At 39.4% G+C, this 15,375-nt stretch overlaps 2 protein-coding genes across 4 annotated transcripts in view; one reads left to right on the top strand and one right to left on the bottom strand.

Annotated features, from left to right (window-relative positions):
• The window catches only part of LOC102271224 (signal recognition particle subunit SRP54), a 68,034-nt gene extending 52,910 nt beyond the window's left edge, over positions 1-15,124 (top strand). For 2 of the 3 annotated variants that reach the window (XM_005891810.3, XM_005891809.3), the window contains 4 exons: positions 4,947-5,120; positions 13,381-13,447; positions 14,032-14,129; positions 14,429-15,124. In XM_005891810.3, coding sequence (XP_005891872.2) covers positions 4,947-5,120; positions 13,381-13,447; positions 14,032-14,129; positions 14,429-14,635 — 546 coding nt within the window. In that variant the 3' untranslated portion in view covers positions 14,636-15,124. The remainder of the gene's footprint in view (positions 1-4,946; positions 5,121-13,380; positions 13,448-14,031; positions 14,130-14,428) is intronic. The other variant, XM_070358723.1, reaches the window with a different exon arrangement.
• Positions 10,181-11,720, bottom strand: LOC102272541 (heterogeneous nuclear ribonucleoprotein A1). The gene has a single exon (XM_070358725.1). The coding sequence runs from the start codon at positions 11,642-11,644 to the stop codon at positions 10,523-10,525; it is 1,122 nt and encodes a 373-aa protein (XP_070214826.1). The 5' UTR covers positions 11,645-11,720; the 3' UTR covers positions 10,181-10,522.
• Positions 15,125-15,375: the final 251 nt, after the last annotated feature.

Genomic DNA, 15,375 nt, shown 5'->3' on the forward strand with positions numbered 1-15,375 from the left:
TTTCCAGGCAAGAATACTGGGGCGGGTTGCCATTTCCCACTCCAGGGGAGAAACCAGCCCAGGAGTATGCAGTTTTGATGTTAAAAACCCTAGTTGCTTCTGTGTAAAATCTTCCCGTCCTCAGTGAGAGGAGAGCTTTTGAGTGGCTTCATTTTTAAGAATAACTACTTGAATGTAAGACATTTCCCCCAAACTCCAGATTCCTGGAGAATGGTGCCCAAATGTTTGTTCTAATATTATAAGTAGTTTGCATTAAAAAAAAAAAGTTGTCCAGAGGCTAGACTATATATGGAGTTGTTTTTTCTCCTGCTTAGGAAGGAGGAAGGTAACCTGCAAGAAGGAATTCAAGGGTAACGCTAAATGGTTACAAAGCCACTTGCCATGTGCAGTTGAGTCGAGACCTCTTGTTGACAGGAGGTATACTTGAGCTGACCCTTTTAGTCCACAGTGTTTGATGTGTTTTCCATTTGATTCTTCCTTCTGTTACTGGAATTGTTTCGGTCACGATTTCAGCTTTGAATCTCTCTAGTAGCAAAGTATACATACCTGTACTGATTTACCAGATGAATGTTGGAAGAGAGGCTCTTTGTTGCAACTTAGTACTGTTATGTTATTTTTGCAGTCTTGGTTAAAAAATAATAAAATAAATATTCAAACGTAGAGAAGTCCCATAGAGCAAAGAGGAAAAAATCATAGGGATCCCCCCATCACCCGTTTCTCACATTCACTTTCCCCAAAAGTAACTGTTAGGTTTCTGGTGTATTCTTTCTGGGATTGCCTGTGCATATATAATCCTGTTATACACAAGTGGGTTCATATATACACACAGTTTTCTAACTTTCCCTTTGTGCTTTCTCATGCACATTCCTGTAGCAGAGATGTTTCCGGGAATCCCAGATCTATGCCCAGTTGACCACAGTAAGAGGGGAGAGGCCACTGAGGTGGAGACTTGGGTGGAAGGAGAGCCTGCCATCCTCTGTTTATCAGAACTGAGAAATCCCAAGGGTCATGTCGGGAAGGAAGTAAGAGACAGGAACCTGGGTGTGTGTTTAGAATTAGGCTTCAAACCAGGCGGTTCAGCATCTGCTCCAACTAGACTTTTAAGCAGAATCTCAGCTTCAGTATTATTAAAGGAGTTAAAATTTCAGTACTGCTTGTTCATTTGTTTTATTAGCACGCCTGCACCAAGCACGATGTGCCAGGAGCTGTAGGCTAAAGGATACAGCAGTGAGGGATACACACTGTGCCTGCTTCCATGTTGCTGATCACCTCTCTAGCGAAGATGATGCAGAATAAATTCCAAGCGTAATACATGTTTTTAAGAAGTTCTGGGCACTATGGGAGTATATAAAAAGACAATTGCCGTTGAAAACAGGCCAAAGAAATAAGATAAGCAGATTTAAACAGTACAGTTAACCATGAAAGATAATAAAATGTTAATTGACATTGCAGTTCATAATTTCCTGGTGTTAGAAAATTGTTTTGTCAGATCATTGGCATTTGTTGAAATGGAGTTTCTGTAGTTGGCAGTGACAGTTTTCTTACCAGCAGGTTTATTGTTTATCTGTAAAAATGAAACCTTTGCAAATTCAGAGAATAGCTTTCGTAATTGTTGGAAATTTTGAATCGAATTATTTTCTGGTTGGTTTTACCTATCAGTATCTTCCTTAACTAACTGCCCCCCTACTTCTTGCCAAGCAGAGGCTGGAATCACATGGCATAGGTTCTTTCACAGATTTTTTTTTTCTACTTGATAATCTGGTTCCTTAAGATGAGGAACTTAAGGAGCTATTGACTCCTTAAGAGAGATGAGGAGCTATTGACAAACTATAGCCTGTGGGCCAGATCCCACCAGCCACTAACTTGTATAAAGTTTTATTGGAACATAGCCTATTCATTATGTATTGTCCATGGCTGCTTTTGCAGAGTTCAGTAATTGTCACGGAGATTACATGGCCCTCAGAGCCTAAAATAGTTACTCTCTCTCCTTTGTGGGAAAAGTTTACTCATTCCTGTTTAAGCTGCTATACCTAAAGCTTGGGTTTTACTGTATCAAAAATGAATATTAAAAATTTCAAAGAAAACTTAAATGAAAATCTCTTTAATAAAGATCTTTATATGGAATGTGATGATTAGAATAAATAAAATGCCTTTTGAAATTGCATATCATGTATAGAGTATTACTCAAAGTTCTGTTTGTACTTAACTAACTTTGGCATTAGAATGAAAAAATGTGAATCATGTTTCAGCCTTCCTCTTTGTAGTTTTTTTTTTTTATCTTCTTGAAAAAAATATAGCCAAGAGTCAGTTAATGGAGTTAGTGGATAAGTTTATACCAGTTGTTATGACCCAGCCAGAATGTTTTTATTCATTAAAGCTGTCTAAAGAAGACAAAATAGTTAAACCAGTGAGAAACACCCTTTCTCCTTTGCCTGTGTCTTAGAAAAGAAAACTTAAACCAATGAGAGATTGCTAGAGGGAGAATGAAAATCTTCTTCAGCTCTGATGGGGGTGGGGTGGGGGTGGAATAAGGCATCATGATGGACTACAGAAGGTCTCAACTCTGTTCATTGATTGGGATTGGTGCTTTAGCATCAGATCCACCCAGTTCATATGATGACTGGAGATCTAACCCAGCTCCTCTGACTTTTCCTTGCCTATAAAGTCTTGGTCCAAAAGGAGACATTGGTGTCAGGACAAGCATAAACCAAATTTGATGTGAAGGGGGAAAAATGAGATTGGGTAGGAACGGCTCACCATGCTTAGGGATTGGTGACAGAAGAATGATGGTGTGGGTGGGCTGTTTGTTGTCCATCCTATTTATGGACACTATAAAGGGGTGGTTTTCCTTTATTAAGGACTAGGATATATTTGAAACCTCAGGACAGCTAGGGAGAATTGTGGTTTTGTTTTTTCAGGTTATTTTATAGATAGGCCATGTTGTCAAGATTTTTATCTCAGTTTGCTCTACATCAGCTATAGTTGCTGTCAGTGATGTTCACGTGTGTCATGGAACAATGCATGGGTTCTTTGGGTTGGATATACCTGGATTCAAATCCTAGCCTATGACTAAACTTACCTTTGGAAAGTGAAGGAAAGAGAAGAACCATATCTGTTTTCTAAGAAGGACTTTAGAGGGTTAACAGGAAATAATTCATAAGAATAAAGTTACTTATACTTGCATAACTGGGCAATTCTGGGCAAGTCCATTATTTTATCAGTGCAACTCCATATCTTTGCAGGTGCAATTCAAAAAACTTTTCTAGGTTTGAACAACAATCATGGGTTTAAATTATGTGTTGGCATATCTCCAACCGTATCATCGTGCTCAGTCTCATATGACTCTTTGCAACCCCGTGGACTGTGACCTGTCCTGAAGTGGGTTGCCATTTCCTCCTCCAGGGAATCTTCTCGATCCAGGGATCAAACTTGTGTCTCCTACATCTCTTGCATTAGCAAATGGAATCCACCTGCCAATGCAGGAAATGTGAGTTTGATCCCTGGGTCGGGAAGCTCCCTTGGAGAAGGAAATGGCAACCCACTCTAGTATTCTTGCCTGGGAAATCCCATGGACAGAAAAGCCTGGCAAGCTGCAGTCCCTGGGGTCACAGAGAATCCTTATAGAGGATGAAATTTTTGAACTCTGGACTCAGTCCTGGACAGTCCCACCAACATGAAGTCTAAGCATGCTAGTCATTTTAGGTTTAGGTTTAAATTTGAACCAGTAATACAGGAACATTCTCATCATGAAAATAAAACAACAACAAAATACACAAAGCATAAAAAGCCCACTTGACCTCTCCTTTACCTGTACCTCCTTCCCCATCTTTGTACCTAACCCTAGGGGTAACCAGTGTTGTCAGATTTTTTTTTTCACAATTACTTGTGCTGTGCTTTTTTGAAATCTTCTTATTAAGAAGATACAAGAGAGGCTTTCTTAGGAATTTAAACTTGCGACAAGATGACAAGGAAAAGCTCTTCATCCTCTCCCACAAAATGCATTTGCTCTAAGTTTTGGAACATTGGCTGTATGTATGCGGTAAAATTAGTGTTTCTTTAGGAATGAAGTTTGGATATAATTAGAATTCCTTAGACTATTATAGTTTTAAAATTTGTAAAAATATTTTTACTATCAGGAAAACTGTTGCCCTGTATGTATTAGTGCCTGAGAAGTCTGGAAGTTCTCATATAGAACACTGATGGCCTGCTTTCCAGATTTGGTTTACAAATGAGTTTTATTTGACCTGCATGGTGCTTTAAAGTTTTTCAATTTTAATGTCTTTAGTTGGGGCATGCTTTTGTTTAAAACTCTACTCTTCATCGATAGCAGTATTTACTCATTTGTGGTACCTGCTTGGACCTAAAAGGCATTTGCATTTGGGACTTCTGTTTTGAGAAAAGGAGAGGTTCAGAATTAAGCTGAACTGGTTTTGGTTTGCTCACACATAGCTTAACTCAAATCTAAAGACTTACCGTGGTTACCTAATACAAATTGTTTTTTTATACTACATATCTAACATGTATATGTATCTGTATGATTTTCCTTTGATATTACACATTAATTCCTTCATAATTCTTTAAAATTATTGATGTCCAGCATATCTTCACATATTATACAGCATTGGAATGCTGTGACCTAAAGTGTGCTGCTTGATTTCTAAGCTTTTGACTTAAAAAGTTTAATTGGTTAAGTTTTATTTTTTAACCTTGGTGGTGAGTGTGCAGAGGTTTGCTTTGTTATTCAGTTCGTTAAACCCTTCATTTTTGCTGTCGATATTCTTTTGTGTGTGTGACCTGTCTTATTTTTTAAAAAAACGGTTTATAGACTGGCTTGTATTTCTTTATTCCCTAAATAAAGCAAGCCCAAATAGTTTTTCTTTTGGTTATATGGAAGAAAATTAATCTGACTTGAAACTCTCCTTTTCCTGATTTATTATTGACATTAGGTGAGTAATGAAAGAGGCTTTGAAAATGTAGAACTGGGAGTCATAGGAAAAAAGAAGAAAGTCCCAAGGAGAGTCATCCACTTTGTTAGCGGTGAAACAATGGAGGAGTACAGCACGGACGAAGATGAAGTGGACAGCCTGGAGAAGAGAGACGCTCTGCCTCCTGTTGACCCGGTAGGTGTGAGGCTGATGAGCCTCTTGTCAGTGGGTTTTGTTCTAGCTGATTTGTTTCCCTTAATCACTGAATGGAAGGAACCATTTGCTGCTGCTGCTGCTGCTAAGTCGCTTCAGTCGGGTCCGACTCGGTGCGACCCCATAGACGGCAGCCCACCAGGCTCCCCCGTCCTTGGGATTCTCCAGGCAAGAGCACTGGAGTGGGTTGCCATTTCCTTCTCCAGCGCATGAAAGTGAAAAGTTGTGTCCGACTCTTCGAGACCCCATGGACTGCAGCCTAGCAGGCTCCTCTGTCCATGGGATAGGTTTAAATAAACTATATTCTGGTTATAACATTGTGTTTTGATTTTGATAGAAAGCAGTATTTTTACACAGTATGGATGGACCTCTTCCCTGTCCTGAGTAGCGTGAATGGTTTATTTTTGAGAGTCAGAAGTTTTTTGTCAGCATGGATAGGTTTCTTTCAGATTTACTTCACTAAGCAGAGTGCTTGAATTCCTGTCCCTTTGTATTAAATGTTATATGCCGCTGATGGTTGTCACTTCTTTTTTATATCGCCTCGTTTTGATTAGGAGTGTATAGTTCTTAACTCTGTGTTCCTCACCAGCTGAACTTAAGAACTTCTAAACTATTAAAGATGTGACTATAAAATTACGATTAGTTGTACATTTTTAAAAAGGGAATGTTGCCCTTCTAAGTAGTCATTCTGAGAGTTCAGTTGCTGAAATATTTACTGACTTTGTAAAAGGTACTGTTTTAGGTGCTGGTGATATAGCAATGGACAGTGTAAATTTATGCTCTTACACCGTAGACAGAAGGGTAATAAACAATATAATTATCAGACTATGGATAGTTCTATGAAGAAAATAAAGCAGAGTAGCAGAATGGAGAATTATTCATTTAGATTTGGTTTAAAAAGTGTTATTACTAGTTTTTCTTCAGATTTGGTTCTAATAAATTTTAGTTATTAAAAAAATCAGATGCACATTCTCTATTGTAGCAAACATTCAAAGGACTGTAAAACTGTACATTGAGGGCAATTCCAAATGCTTGCAGAATACTGTAGAAGTGTCTCCTGCAGTGGTAGAGCTGTTAGGTGGAGTGTTCTACAGGTGTCCGTCAGGTCTGGTTGCTTTATAGTGTTCTTTGTTTTCCGTTGCCTTGTTGATCTGCTGCCTAGTTGCCCTATTCATTATTGAAAATGGAGTGTTGGAGTCTCCAACTGTGATTGTTGAATTGTCTATTTCTCCCCTCATTTCTGTCAGTTTCTTTTTCCGTCTATTAAAATTTTCATTTCAGTTATTGTACTTTTTCAACACCAGAATTTTCATCTGGTTCTATTATATAATTTCTCTTCATTTGATGTGACATTGCTATCATACCTTCCTTTATTTCTTTACACGTGTGTGTGTGTGTGTTTGTGTGTGTGTGAGTCGCTCACTCGTATCTGACTCTTTGTGACCCCATGGACTATATTTCACCAGGCTCCTCTGTCCATGGAATTGTCCAGGCAAGAATACTGGAGCGGGTTGCAATTCCTTTCTCCAGGGGATCTTCCTGACCCAGGAACCTGCGTCTCCCTCACTGCAGGCAGATTCTTTACCATCTCAGCCACTAGGGAAGCCCTATGGTTTCCTTAATTCTTTGAACATACTTATAAAGGCTACTTTGAGTTTTTCCTGTTAAATCCAACGTCTGGTCACTCTCACAAGTAGTTTTGTTGTCTGCTTTTTAAATTTTCTTCCCAGTGTATGGGTCATGCTTTCCTGTCTCTTTGCATGTCTCATACTTTTTTTTTGAAACTAGACATTTTAGATAATATATTGTAACAACTCTGGGTGGGCCCCTCTCCGTCTTCCCAAATCTCCACTACCCAGGATCTTGATTTTGTTGTAATATTTGCTTGTTTATTTGTCTAGTCAGTTGATGGGTTCTTTTAACAAATTCTGTTTCCTCCTCACTTGCTGTTCTCTGCTTCAAACTAGCTGATCAACTACAGTTGATCCTGTATCTTGATAGAATCGAAGAATTTCTTCCCAAGTACCTTTTACCAAAATCTTCACTGATTTTGAGAGTACCCTTAAGCTTGGACTTTTCCACTTCTGTTGCAGATGAAGTCAGTTCACATGGCAGAAATTAGGAGCAATCTGTCTGATGGCCTGCTTTTCCTCCTGGGCAAAATCTCTTAGGTAGAGAGCTCCAGAGTGGGGGTTAGGGATAGTAGTGCATTTCTTCGTGACCCCCCCCTACTTTAGGAGCTGAATGCTCAGTTGAGGTTGGGAGCAGAAGGAAGCCTTAGGTCATGGCTCATCTCTTCTGGCATGGAACCACTGGCTAATGAACTGGGGTCAGTGTCGCCGTATTCTCACTTGCACCATGCTCAAGGTAGAGCCTCCATTATGTTAGTGGAAGCTGATGGAAGAAGGGAGCCCTCCCCTGTCAACTGCACTCACCTGGGAGTTAGTCTCAGGAATAGATGGCTTCTGGGCAGGTTGAGAAATGCTGATTAATGTCCCATTCTTTCTGGAAAGAAACGCCTCTAGTTGGAAGCTGGGGGTGGAAGGAGCCCTGTGCTCTTAGTTGCACCAGTCTGCAGTGGACTTTCCATTTCACTTTGCTGGGAAGGCCTATGATCTTGGTTCACGTACTGCATACTCATTTTGTTATCACATTTTCCTTTATTTTCTTGATTAGTTATTTACTCATTTGTCATATACCCTTAGGACCATTTCCAGAGGCTTTAAATGTTCATTTAAAATAATTTTCACCAGTTTCACTGGGTTGTGGGTTCTCAGGGTTCCTCCCACTCTTTTGCTGGAAGTCCCTATCCATTCTTAAAATTGTAAGTTACCCTCTATGTAGCATGTTGTCGTTGGAATTTATTTGAATTCTTAAGCCTAAACTAAGACAAGAAACCTGGGTGATAAGAAACCTGTCTGTATTTCCTTCACCGGAAGGCAGCATGCTTAGTCCGAGCTGATTTTCAGGTCTGGCCAGTCGTGGAGTAGTCACCTTGCTGTGGCCAAGACTGGACTCCCACTGCGCTTCCTGTTGTTCCCATACCTTGACTACTGTAAACAATGCTGCAGTGAACATGAGAGTGGAAATACCTCTTTGAGATTCTAATTTCAGTTCTTTTGGGTACTACCCAGAAGTGGGATTGCTAGATCATATGGTATTTCTGTTTTTAATTTTCTGAGCAACCCTCCATACTGTTTTCCATAATGGCTACACCATTTTGCATTCGCACCGACAGCAACTAAGGGTTCCAGTTTCTCTGCATTCCTCACCAACATTTGTTACCTTTTTTAGCAAAGTACCAATTATCCTCTCAGGTGTTAATCACTGAAGACAGATCTAGCTTCACTTAATGTGAAGAGCAGACTGTCCATTTTCTGTTTGTTTCTGCTGCTGCTAAGTCGCTTCAGTCGTGTCCGACTCTGTGCGACCCCGTAGACGGCAGCCCAACAGGTTCCCCCGTCCCTCAGATTCTCCAGGCAAGAACACTGGAGTGGGTTGCCATTTCCTTCTCCATCTGTTTGTTTCTATTGCATCATAAATCTGAGAACAAAGAAATTTGGGAAAGGTATTGGCATTGGTATTGGTATGTTTATATAGAAGATTTGTAGAACTGACCCAGTTAAAGATAAGCCCAGATATTTTAAATAAAGATTTAAGAATAATACTCCTGGCATATGGTACCTGATAGAAAGTAAGAAATGGAGACCTAGGTCTTTTTACAGTTTTCCTTAGATTTTTTACCTTAGATGTGTCTTAAGAATAGACATATTTCCAGTAATTCCTTTAACCTGTGGTAGTTTTGTTTAGGGTTCCTCAAATATGCATATATATGTGTATTTAACTATACACATTAAAGACTTTGATTATGCACATAATTGCTACCTATATAAATGGACTGATGCCTTTCATAATATAGTCAGAACTAAAAATGATCTGGGCTCAGTTTTGCCGATCAGATTTTAGGAAAGGAAAAGGATGTGGGACTTCCCTGGTGGTCCAGTGGTTAGGACTCCACCCTTCCACTACAAGGGGTATGGGTTCAATCCCTGGTTGGGGAACTAAGATCCTGCATGATGCAAGGCATGGCCAAAATAATAAAAATAAATAAAAAGGAAAAGGACAGTATACTGTAATGAGGGCACAAGGGAATGGACAGTCTCATATATTACTGGTGAATATTTATTGGTAAGTTTTCTGTTGTGAAGTTTTACATTGTGAAGGGCGAGCTTTCCAAATGATTATATTTTGGGCCTAGTTTTTCTGCCTGTAGAAATAGAAGTGTTTAAGAAATATGCTTAATATTTTCAATATAGTAAATGGGAAAACCAGCAGGATAGAAAAAGTGTAATAATGTTGTAAAACACATGTATGCTTAGGTTTAAAATTTTTTTTTAATTTTAATTAATTTTTGACTGTGCTGAGTCTTTGTTGCTGCATGTGGGCTGTCTCTAGTTGCTAAGAGCGGGGTCTACTTTCTCACTGCAGCGCTCAGGGTTCTCATTGCGCAGAGCACAGGCTCTAGGCACGCAGGCTTCAGAAGTTGAGACACACAGGCTTAGTTGCTCTGCGGCATGTGGGATCTTCCTGGTCCAGGGATTGAACCTGCCGTGTCCCTGCATGAGCAGGCAGATTCTTAACCACTGGATCACCAGGAAAGTCCCAAAATAGCAAGGCTTAATAGTTTGTTATTAAGGAAGCGAATAATTATTCAGGAAGAAATAGATACTTAAATTTTTGAAGAAATGAATGAACCTACTAGAGTTTGCACCCATAACCTGGAAGTCTTGAAGACTCTAGATCTTTCAGTTCTCCTGTTAACTGGGACAGTGGGGGCAGTAGTGATGCGGTAGTGGTGTCAGGGTTCCAGACTCTAGGTTAGCGTCTGAACAAAACACCCCATTCATTCATTCTGTATAATTTTGTGTGATAATGATAGATGGGTTTCAGGAATCCTTATCCAGTGTCTTAGCTCTGGAACAGGTTTGACCCATTGGTAGTTACAGTCTGGACATTAGCAATTATTTTCTTTTTTTTAAAAAAAAAAAAAAAAAGACATTTATTCAGCGTCATGATCAGACTATTACATTTAGCAATCAACAGCATGGGTGCAAAAAAAAAATCTACATTAAAACCCTTTGTTGGAATGCTTTACACTTTCCACAGAACAGAAACTAAAATAACCTGTTATACAATTAGTCACAAGTACAGTCCTCGAGTTTTTTGCCCATACACATGAGTATTGTCTAAAACATGTCTTCTTTGTAGCAGCTAGGCCCTGCCACCACTGTGCTTGGCTGAGTTCACAAATCTGTTGTAACCTGTAGCTTCCCTGTCACTTCTCTGGCTCTCCTCTCCTGCTAAGCTTTGTTTCCTGGCAGTAATTAAAACCTTCTGCCACTGCCATAGCTACTGCTGCTGCTGGAGCCACCATAGCCACCTTGGTTTCGTGGTTTGGCAAAGTATTGGCCTCCACCACCATAGGGGCCAGAACTTCTGCCTCCAAAGTTTCCTCCTTTCATGGGTCCAAAATTTGAAGATTGATTGTTGTAATTGCCAAAATCATTGTAGCTTCCGCCACCTCCAAAATTGCTTCCACTACCACCGCCAAAGCCGCCTCCGCCTCCACCGTTGTTATAGCTGTCATAGCTGCCACTCCCGCCATAGCCACTGCCCTGGTTTCCATAACCCTGTCCACCACTTCCATAGCCTCTGCTTCCTCCAGAGTAACCAGGGCCGCCTCCTCCATAACCACCGTCATTACCAAATCCATTATATCCATCCCCACTGCCACCATATCCGCCACCACCACGGCTGCCACCAAAGCCACCTCGACCACTGAAGTTTCCTCCACGACCAAAGTTGTCATTCCCACCAAAACCACCTCCACGACCGCCACCAAAGTTTCCAGAACCACTTCGACCTCTCTGGCTGGATGAAGCACTAGCCATCTCTTGCTTAGACAGGGCTTTTCTCACTTCACAGTTGTGGCCATTCACAGTGTGGTATTTCTGAATGACAATCTTGTCTACGGAGTCATGGTCATCAAAGGTTACAAAAGCAAAGCCTCTCTTTTTGCCACTGCCTCGGTCAGTCATGATTTCAATTACTTCAATTTTCCCGTACTGTTCAAAATAATCTCTCAGGTGATGTTCTTCAGTGTCTTCTTTAATGCCACCAACAAAAATCTTTTTCACAGTTAAGTGGGCACCAGGTCTTTGAGAATCTTCTCTTGAGACGGCCCTCTTTGGTTCCACAACTCTTCCGTCCACCTTGTGTGGCCTTGCATTCATGGCCGCATCCACCTCCTCCACCGTGGCATACGTGACAAACCCGAAGCCTCTGGAGCGCTTGGTGTTTGGATCCCTCATTACCACACAGTCTGTGAGCGTTCCCCATTGCTCAAAATGGCTCCTCAGACTCTCATCGGTTGTTTCAAAGCTCAATCCTCCGATGAAGAGCTTCCGCAGCTGTTCGGGCTCTTTGGGAGACTCTGATTTAGACATGATGGCAGTGGAGGCGGGGAAGACTTCAACGATGCTTTCTCGGCGGCGTCCACGGGCAGAAAGGAGTAACCTCACGAATGTATCTAGCAATTATTTTCTGTAGAAACAACCTCAAGAGAATTGGTCCAGTGGGAGATATGTACTTTCCTTCAAAATCTTGCTGAATCTTTTTCTAAGTAATTTCTTGGCCCTATCACTTACTATGTGTTATAGAAATTGGTTCCATTCCCTTTATTTCTGCACTGTCCCACTTGCTGTAAGACATATGTAAACGCTAGTGTTAGAGCATATTAAACAGAGCCCCTGAACTAACCCTTATCCCACATGAGAAATGCCTTCTGCTCTGAATACAGAAGATATAGCAGATTTGATCAGGGAGCCAGAAATATACAGTACTTTCTTGAATGTATTTGTTTGCTTCGACATCCATTCTCGTGTGAAGAGAGACAAAGGAGGTACCTTTCTTGTGTGTCCTTTCAAAAATAGTGTCACCTACTTTTCATTTTGTTTCCTCCTCTGCTTTAGCCTGTCTGCCCAGTCTTAGATATATCCTTTTAAAATAATATTTGAAATATATGATGCTATTTTTTAAAGTAATTTGCATGAGAACTTGATTAGACACATAGTGTCCACTCAAAATGACTTGAAAGCCCTCAGGTGAAAATTTTTCCTTAACCAGGAAGAAAGAAAATAACACTGAAATTGGCAACCTTGTCAGCTTCGGATATCAGGAAAGGACCATACTTCCATTTCACCAACAGAAAAGAAGCAGTTTCTAGTGTCTGTGGTTTTCAGTCTTGCAGATATTCTTGTATTTGGTTTTTTAATGCTCTTGTAATCATCAGCATATCTTATCTAAGAAGATTATGGATTAAGGCTTATCTTTTTCTTCTCTCTGAGAAACCAATATGGAAACAATTACTAATGTATTTGATAGAGCCTATGCTCTATAACTGTGTTTTCTTTTCATAAACAAAAATATTGGTATATTGAAGCATGCTCCTATGACCAGTTTCCTCCATAGAGGCAAACTGTCATCCATGTGTCAGGCTTTATAGAAGTCTTCTATGGAATTACAGCACCAAGGTTAACTATGAGGTGTGTAGTGTGGATGGCAGTCTGCCAGTGTTTCTAGCCTGCCAGTTATATGTTAAACTTTTCTTGGGTTGCATGGTCTAGTCCCTTTTTAATCCTTAAATTAACAAAAAAACTCATCTTGCTACTTACTGGTTACTTATTTTCTTACCATTGAAAGTTCATTTGATATGCCCTCACTTATCCTTCATTTCTCTGAACCTCAGTTCACCACTAAACCAGAAGTGTGTTGTATGTATGATTCCTTACAAATCTTTCAATTGACTGTATACACACTGTGATGTGTTTCTGAACAATGAAGACAGAAAAAAAAAGCAGCAAGACAGGAGAAAGGAAGGCTCTGGATTATCAGTTCTGTAAATAATCAAGGTTGTGACTTAACAACTCCATTTCAGTGACTGCCACTTTTTTGGGTTATTCCATGGACTTAAGGTGATGGTAGTTGTATGGGTGAATGTTAAATGTCTTTGTGACATTCTGCCTACAAAGCTTTTAATTTTTTTTTATTGGATTGTAGCCTATTTGTTATACTATCTATAGAATATTCTGTGTACCCACCAAGTATTTGACTGCTTCATCCTGGCCTAAATATATGGAATAAATTTAAGTATGAAGGTTGCTAACCTAACCTCTTGTTGCAGACAAAACTTACCTGGGGCCCCTACTTATGGTTTCACATGCTTCGTGCTGCCACATCCACCCTCTCAGGTATTGCTTTTTTGTTTGAATGTTGTATAACCAGTATCATATATTCCCAGAAAAGGAACTTGGCCAAGTAGGGTGTTTCAGAAGTGAGGGAGAAACAATGGGGAGTTTAGTCACACCCTTCTCAGCAGCTAGCTAGCTACCACTGGAGATACTAATCTAACCTATACTTCACCTTAACACATTCTTTAGCTTCTGGATGTGCTTTGAAGAAAAAATGACTGAAAAACAGCTATACTCATTTAGATACAGTTTTCATGTTTGTGAACATGAACAGAAAAGGTCTGTTAGCAGTTATTTTTCTGTTTTGCCATTTCGTTCCCTGACATTGTTCTCATTCTATTTGACTGCTTATTTATTCCCAGCAGTGTTATTGGGAGCCCAGAAGGAGCCACTAGTGTTTCTTGGGGAAATCAAGGAAGATACACAGATAAGATGTACCGAATGTTGATAATCTCTCCGAGGGCAGGGACTGTAAATTTTGTATTCCTACAGTGCTTTGCACATAGAAAGGGCTCAAGAAATGTACATGGAATTATGTAAACCATTTGACTTTTGTATTTTTTTTATAACTTTTATATTTTTAGTGTGTGACTTTCTTGGAGAGAAGATTGCATCTGTTTTGGGCATCAGCACCCCAAAATACCAGTATGCAATTGATGAGTATTACCGGATGAAGAAGGAGGTGTGTCTCCTTTTTACATTTTCTTGATTCAGTTTCATTTGTTGTGGACTGAATGGGTTGCATAATGAAGACGTGTATCCTCTAGCTCTCCCAGAGATAGCCTCCTAACACTAGGCGCTTCATTCTAGTCATTCTTTATCAGATTAGCATGCATTTTAGAATTTTGTAATACTTAGATTTTCCTAGGATTGATGTGCACAATTAAGCTAGATTTCATTGTGCTGGGTGCTGAAAGTGGGAGAAAAATACTGTTCCATTTGGACATTTATGTTTCAACTATTGTTGTTACTTCTTTTTAGGAAGAAGAAGAAGAAGAAGAAAATAGGATGTCAGAAGAAGCAGAAAGACAATACCAACAAAATAAGCTGCAGGCTGATTCCGTTGTTCAGTCTGATCAACCAGAAACGCTGGCATCCAGTTCATTTGTGAATCTCAATTTTGAAATGGAGGGAGATTGTGAAGTAATTACAGAAAGCAAACAAAATCCAGTCTCTGTCCCTCTGTAGAATGAAATGACTATCAGACTTCTAAGGTAGTTTTTATACCAGAAACTTTCACATTCTCTATTCAATGGGTCTTGGGACTTAATACAATTATTTATATTTTAAATTATTATCAAGAAAGGGAAGAATGTTTCTTTATTCTTAAACTCTATCTAGCAAAAGCCAGATTTGAAATTTGGATCTTTGTATTATGCTTTTACTGTGTCAAATTAGTGCTTTGGTTTTAAAATGATCTTTAAAAAAGGTAAGGACATTCTAGAGCCTTAACCACCAACTAGGAAGAGTTAAATTATCAAGCTTGTCTTTGTGTAAGAAAAAAAATGGGTAAGTTTTTGATGAAGACTAACTGGAGCTGATATTTGTGGTCTTGGATTAAAATGAGGATTTTTGCCCTCGATTTTCTCATGTTATGTCTTATATTTATATATCTAACCATTCATTTCATACTAAGGATGGTTTACTGAGTGTAATAAAAGGAACACGATAAAAGCATTTTGGATTTTCTTTCCTTGAGAATTAACTTTATTTCATGGGAAGGTGATTGAGTTTATAACACCAAATATTAAGATGGGTTTCCATTTTTAATGAAGGTTATTTAATCTTGCTTTCTCTTTCAGTAGTTATTCAGATTTAAATAGCTAAGTTTGAACACTAGTTATGGGATAAATTTATTACTGTATTTGTATTCAAATAGTAATACCTAGTGATTATCCACATAGCATTCTGGTTATGTCAGTCATTCA

This window comes from Bos mutus, chromosome 21 (assembly GCF_027580195.1).
Source record: "Bos mutus isolate GX-2022 chromosome 21, NWIPB_WYAK_1.1, whole genome shotgun sequence".
Taxonomy (NCBI): Eukaryota; Metazoa; Chordata; class Mammalia; order Artiodactyla; family Bovidae; genus Bos; species Bos mutus.

What these genes read in the sequence shown, in the direction of transcription:
- LOC102272541 (XM_070358725.1), bottom strand. Translation starts at nt 11,644, where the DNA reads ATGTCTAAATCAGAGTCTCCCAAAGAGCCCGAACAGCTGCGGAAGCTC.